General features: G+C 33.3%; 1 protein-coding gene across 1 annotated transcript in view; it reads right to left on the reverse strand.

Annotated features, from left to right (window-relative positions):
• LOC109820450 (cell differentiation protein RCD1 homolog) overlaps positions 616-7,379 on the reverse strand; it is a 17,895-nt gene continuing 11,131 nt past the window's right edge. The window contains exons 4-9 of the mRNA XM_020386594.1: positions 5,043-5,085; positions 4,065-4,171; positions 2,651-2,746; positions 2,042-2,232; positions 1,881-1,950; positions 616-1,098 (exon numbers count right to left, since the gene is read on the reverse strand). Of these exons, the coding sequence (XP_020242183.1) occupies positions 991-1,098; positions 1,881-1,950; positions 2,042-2,232; positions 2,651-2,746; positions 4,065-4,171; positions 5,043-5,085 (615 nt within the window). The 3' untranslated portion in view covers positions 616-990. The remainder of the gene's footprint in view (positions 1,099-1,880; positions 1,951-2,041; positions 2,233-2,650; positions 2,747-4,064; positions 4,172-5,042; positions 5,086-7,379) is intronic.

The following is a 7,379-nucleotide window of genomic DNA, read 5'->3' on the forward strand; positions in this document are numbered from 1 at the left end:
TCTAAAACAATGAATAAATAACCTTCAAGGAAATCAACAGCACTTTGTGTGGTACAGAATAGCAAATAATAAGCTTAAAGCGGTTACTCTCAACATAGAAACCACAAATACTCAGCATATGCAGCGCAACAAATCCTAACTTCGTCAAAATTAATAGCAAACAATAAATATTCGTCAACATTGCCTCAAAGATACCGATAGAAGGCACATGTAAAAGAAATTATCAATAAGAAATAACCATCGTATTATCAAAATCACTATACATCAAACATTTGCGCAAAGGTTTTACATACCTCTTCATGATTCATTTATCAATTGACCTTCCTATGGTTATTACACTCCCTGCGGAAAATATACAATGATATGACACAGTATAGATAGGCCGCAATGATATGACATAGTATAGATAGGCGTGCATAACCACCAAAGGGGCAATGGGACATGAAAATCATCAAAGAAGGTATAATTCTTGCTGAACATAATAGTATACTGAACCCTCAACAATATACTCTTTCCAACAACTGAAAATAGAGAAAAATGTAAAATTTCAGTTGTTTCGTCATCCATCTTCTCAGTTTTCAGTTTTGAACAATTCGCAGTACATCACATTACAACTAAAACAAAATTCTCATGCCCCACATTACATTACTCAAACAAACATGAAAACAGTGATATCCTCAAACTCCACTTGAGCCAACTTTGCAAAAGTCTTACACTGAATGTTTCATACCCTCTTGATTTCTATAGTTACTTTGCTAAATAAAGCCCAAGAGGCAAAACCATAAGTTACAATAGGACTAAGTTAAGATAATATAACTTGCACATAACAATAAACATGCACATCACAGTAAACAAACATCTAAACGACATCTTATATTGTCGTTTATAGGTTCCTGTTGTTCCAAAGCTTCATATCATATGAATGACATCTTGTATTGTCATTCATATGATACATTATTATTTGTACACAAGGAAAAGATTCAACAAACCCTAGTTTCCCATCATCAGTTCCAATCCTCCCTGAAAAGCCGCTGCTCCGATTTCTCCATAGACGTTCAATAGAAGCTGTTGGAGCCATCTACCAGTTGCAGGATCTTCCTGCAATAAATATTGCAAATTGAACGTCATGCCAGACAACCTCTGACCAAAAATTTTCAAGAAAGAAGGAAAAAAAAGCAAGAAAAAGAAAATTCAATTGAATCTAGAGAAATATGTTATAGAAACACATATAGAATTGACCAGTTAAAGTGCAAGACGAACTTATTCTCTGATTTGTGGGTAGACATATAAATAAGGATAGTTTAGAACTTTCATCCACGACGTTAAAGTCGTTATCAATATTTTCCAGAAGTTTTTTGTATTTTTTTGGCAGTTAAAAGTTCATGGTAGTTTTCTCTAATAAAAGAAGATTATGATAGTTTTGTGCAAATACCCCCAAAGTTCATCGTAGTTTTGTGAAAATTACCCAGATATTAATGCAGGTTTAGTTTTTGCTCGAAGTGTGTTACATTTCTCAAGTTACACAATCAAGGTCTAGAGATGAAATATTCTCATCACTATGCATATATATTAGTTTTGAAAGAGTCGGATGCATAATGTTTCCATCATAACACTAAAAAGGTAAAATTAAAACTTCAACTACCAACTAAAATTTGAAATTTTTTTCATCAAACCTGTTGACTTCTAATAGTTAATATTTGGAAACTAAGATAAAAAGAAAAATATAACATGAAAACATGTTAAATACTGTTAAAAAGTTGTAAAAAGTCATGGAAGAAGATATTAGAAAATTAAGAGCCAGGAGGGTTATGAGTGAAAATTTGATTGCCTACATTGAGATTGTATATTGCAAAGATACTTGAGCAAAAAGGTGAACTCACACGAAGGCAGCGGTCAACAGTCCTGTCAGTTAACAGTTTTGGAAGATGGTCCCTCAGAGCTTCGCATGCCCTGTGAACATGAGAATCATATTATAATTGAAAAAAAATAACTAATTACTAAATGTATAAATGAGAAACATAAAGATAAATAAATAAATTACCTTGAATTGTCAGATAGCCTCAGGCAACAGCGAATGATATGTTTCAGTAGCCTCATAGAGGGCTGCTCGGAAAGTGATTCAATCATGGTCGATAACACTTGAATTACAGCAAAGAACCGTTCTGCTGTGGCACAAATATAACGAAGCCCGATATCATCTAGCAGAATTTTTTGAACAATGAAGGTCGCCACCTGCATAATTTTTTGGGTAAATTATCAAATACCTCCTTCATGAATACCCTGTTTTCAAGAAAAACCTCTCATCTAAAAAGTTTAACACATAAATTATCAAATACCTCCTTCATGAACACCCTGCTTTCAAGAAAAACCTCTCATCTAAAAAGTTTAACACAAAAATCCCCTCATCTATAATCTTTAATGAAGTTGTTTATTTTGTAAACGAGTTTTTGTTCTGCAGATGTATGGTTTTTATTTACAGATAAGAAGATTAAATATTCACTTTATCAAGGAACAAAGAACAAAAAAAGGCAGAATTATTTTACAGTCAGCAATTAGTTAGCATCCATGATGAAAATATACAAATAAATAATGCCGAACAATGGAAAGTTTTAAATTTAGCAAAATACAATTCAAGGGGTCATTTACATACCGTTTTTGACAATTCACTACCATTTTCCATAGTGCGCAGACACAGAGGAATAATTTCTGTTTGAAGAAGAAAACCAATAACCTCAGTATCATCCACCTGCAACATAAAAAGTTTAGTAACACTTCGAAACCTAGTAACATGATTAATAATAGGGAGCCATTAATGAAGCCGATTTATAATAGGTATATGCAAAAATGGATTCTAGACAGTAACTGTTGATTACATCAAATGATCTGTTCGTAATCAAGTTCTCAGAGCAACCCACTGTTTTACAAATAATGGAAGAAAGAAGGATAGGAGTGATTATGAGAGACAACCAATTAACTCCGGAGGAAAAAGTAGTCGCTGAATACTTTTCGCTTCAACATTTGAGTGTCGTTAATTATCTTGATAGACTTACGTTGAAGTTTACTTACAGAAGTGGAGACTATGGATTTTGGTAAGAAAGCATTGTATTCTGGTTAGTGATTAAATTGTGTTCATACCCCAGTTTAATTATAATTGTAAATTTAGGAAAGCAGCATGCCACCATTAGATCTCAGTCTATCAAGATTCTTAAAGTCCCTATCACTACACGAAAGCTCTGAAGTAGTGGTGAGGGCTGAGGGTTATACTTTTATAATATGCCCCGCAGGTTGAGAGTCTTTTGGTGGGCAGATATATCTAGTCTCATGGAGCAATATCCTTTTTTTAATCTGCTTTACAAATTTTGTGGCCAGTAGAATTCGAACCTGGCACCACCTTAAATTCCTCATCACTACACCAGAACTCCTAGGTTGTGGTAAGGGTTGAGAGTTATGTTTTTATATTCTAACAAAGATATAACTTATAACTGGTATAAATTTATACTGCAAAGAAGTGAACCTGGAACTCAAGATGCGGCTGAGGTTAGGATTAGAAATAGGTAATTGGGGATCTTACAAGGGAATAAACCTCAGAACTGAACTATATAATTGGTATATTTAGTTCGGAAAGACAAAAAAAATCTATGTTTTTTTAGATAGCCAATGAAATATTAACTAATTACTTTTGGATACAGAGATAGGGCAACTTTGAAAGGTTAATGGCTTGTTTGGATTGAGGGGAATAAGGGAGAAGGAAAGTTAGGGGAACCATTCACCTTGTTTGGAAAGATTTAGGAGGTGAAGTTATTCACCCTAATTCCCCTTAGTTCACCCCTTAATAGTATAAAATTTGTTACCCCCAAATTGGGGTGTAACCAAGGGGAAGAGAACTCCCTTCTCTTCTCTCACCTAGTTTCCCTTAACTTCCCTTAACCCCATTGAAATCCAAACACACCCTAAAAGTACAAAGTTCCCCAATACAGTAAATAAGTACAGTGATCTAGGTGAAGCCACAGTAGCTTATATTAACAGCAAATGTGCAAAAACAAATCTAAATATAAATTCAGTACCTTTACAAGAGCCCCTATTACTCCTAAGCTGGTAAGTCTCAGGTACTCAAATGGCTTCGTCTTACTAGTAGTATTCAGAAAAGGATACAGGTACAATGGCATATGAGCTGCAAGAAAGAAAGCAAAGAATGAGACATACTGCCAAATAATCAACATATATAAAAAAAATCAAAGATTAAGATATACTGCCAAATAATCAACATATATAAAAAAATCAAAGATATTAGACATTTTATTCATACTTCAAAAGGATTTATTATCATCAGACAAATTTTCTAAAACATTTAAATTCATGGAAAGATATAGGCACAAAATTGATGGAAATCCATAAGGATACTTCATGCACATATATACTAGTATAAATATTAAAAGAGTATATCTTTTTCCCCAGTGTAGACAAGAAAATACAAATTTTGAATCAAGAAAGCCTACATGAGGATGATTACTGCCTAAAGCTTCTATCTTTCATGGAATTAGAAATTCTAAATAAGCCGAAGTAATATCCTAAATCCTAATACTCGGTCTGCTATTCAATTAGAGAGGGGTAAAATTAGTGTCCGGATTGAAGAAACAAAGTAAGAAACACAAAATGGTTGGGCCTACATGAAATGGAAAAGGGAATGGGACTACACAAATTAGTTAGTTCTAATAAGAAAAATACTCTGAACCCCATCTGAAAGAATCAAACAGGATATTCATAAGCAATCATATGTAAATCGCCATAACTTACAGAACTCGTTTCAAAGTACATAAGTCCTTAAAAATTTTTACTTACAACTCTTCCCAATTAACTGACATCCTCATCACATACATTTGCAGGAAAAGTTGATTGAGTTGCAAACAACATAGTTACAAGAAAACAACCACAAACCGGATGCTCGTATGCAGGCAGGAGCTTGGATTTATTTCATTAATGAGATAGATTGCATAGATTTAACTGGAGACATCAGCATATAGAGAACAAGCTGAAGATTTTACCATTGAGAAACAGAATCCTTGTATCTGGGTGTGAAGCCACACACTGTGTACAAAGATGAAATGCCAAAGAAAAAAAGATGCAGAGTCAGTAACTTTATACCAAACTATGAGTAGCATGATACCATAAAGTGCATAGAAAAAATTGGCAAGAGAAGATTCCACATGAATCTAAGTGTGTGAGAAAAAAAAAATTTAACATGCAGCAACCTAGCTGTCTTCAGGGAACAAAACTTTCCCCCACAGAAAGTAATGAGTAATGTATCATAAAGATTTGAAAAACTCAAATGATGCTAAAAGTGGACAAATTTTAACATAAATTTGCACCGTGAATACGTGGAAATCATGTATTTGCGTATACCTGTATGAGAACCAAACTATCTCACTCATAAGACAAAACATAACTACTTAAGCAAACATCCAAAAGTTGGAAGGTATTTCCTCTCTTAAAGTTCCTCTGGTTTCTGAAACTGGATGCATGAAAAGATCCAGCAAATTGAATTCCACAGGTTCTCCATATACTCCCTTAAAGTTTGAAACATCCTCCTTTATATATCCTTCTTTATATAATAAATAGAAATTGGTGAACTATTCTTAAAGGCATCAAAAAGCGCCATGCGTACAAAAAATGCAAGATGTCAAATCCCCAAAACAAAAAAAGTGTCTTGTGTCCCTCTATCCTATTAGAAGATGACATGTGTACAACTAATTCTATCTTCATCTAAGTATCCTCATCAAACTATTCATATCTATAATTAGAAAATTCTAACAATCAAATATTTGTTAATCATAATCAAATTATAGCTATCCATATTTAAAAATTTTAATAATCATTTTTTAACTCTCTTTTCTTTTTATTTCTTTTGACGTCATCTTTTCTTTTCTTCTGTTTTTCAGTAGTCTTACACCTCAAGAAATTTTCATGAGGCCCTCCTTAATTTTTTTAAAGAGTAGATTTCACTAAACCTCCAATAACTTTGGGCATTTAGCACTAATCCCCAAAATTTTTAAAACTCTCCCTAAAGCCCTAATAAGTTTGGGAAGTTTAGAAAACCCTCAGAATATTTTGATTTTTTGCACTTAACCTCCATAATGCCATTATGCCATAATTTTACGTTGGTATCATTCCTATTTGCTAGTTATCTCATAAAATTACAAAACTTGAAAACTATGAAAATTACAAATAGCTTCCAAAAAATCTAAAACTATAAACAACTCGCAGAAAAATTCAAAAGTTACAAACAACCCCTTTAAATTCCAAAATTACAGAACCCTAAACATCAGGATGTTACAAACAAACCCCCAAAAAAATTACGTATAGCCTCCTTAAAAGTTTAAAATTGCAAAAAAAAAGACCCATAATGCAAGTTGGTATAGAAGTGCAGAGGTATGTGGTGTAGCTTCCCAAGTAATGTGAGACTAAAAGTATATATAAAACAATAAGCTGTTCTCTATATGTTAATGTTCTATACTTCACAGATTTAACTGCAGGCTTTTAAATACATTACTCTATAATAACTCCATGTGGTGTAGAGTGATGAGGAAAGTGGATTTTCTAGAATATTAAGGAACAAACTGGTAGTAGACCTTTGATTAGGCTCTATGACTATTGGAGCAAAGAGGAATGAGAATGTAAGTGGATTTTCAAGAATATCGAGGAAAGCTGAATTGTTCTACATCTACGTGTATAGGTCCTAATTCCTACCATGGAAATCTCTACTGAATGCAAGTTGGAATAAAAGGTTGAAGCCCACTGGTCATTTCACAACGTTAAAACCTTATATAGTTGCCAATAATTTTGCTCAAATTTATTAAACAGAATGGTACATGACCTTCGACCCATCACAAAGTTGACAGCTCTGATCTTATGATCCATAGTTGGTTCTTTATCACAGGAAAAAATGAACAATTTTTTTTCATAATAATAATTCAAAGAAGGCCACTTTACAACCTTTCCTATGTTCTGCAATTCAATCAATGAGTTTAACACCTCCACATGAACAGTCACGAGTACAGGCATCTTGATTAAGACACATACCATTCATCCACATAGAGCTTAAATTGCCGCTTGCAGCCCTATTTGCAAGCTACTTCTAGTTCTTAAAGTATTGTAGTATTCTAAGTGGTGCCATCAATCTGGCCCCTTGCAATCTTGATATTTCTTATCTGGATCCTATGAATACCTAATTTATCTGCAATCCTTACTTTGTTCAATTTATAGTTTAATCATCACTACCCAACTCATGAAGTAGCAAGGTGTAAAGGATATATCATGATATTCTATAAAAAATGTAGTTAAATCCACTATGATACCTCAAGGGTGTACATATGGCACTAACA

This window comes from Asparagus officinalis, chromosome 8 (assembly GCF_001876935.1).
Source record: "Asparagus officinalis chromosome 8, Aspof.V1, whole genome shotgun sequence".
Lineage (NCBI taxonomy): Eukaryota > Viridiplantae > Streptophyta > Magnoliopsida > Asparagales > Asparagaceae > Asparagus > Asparagus officinalis.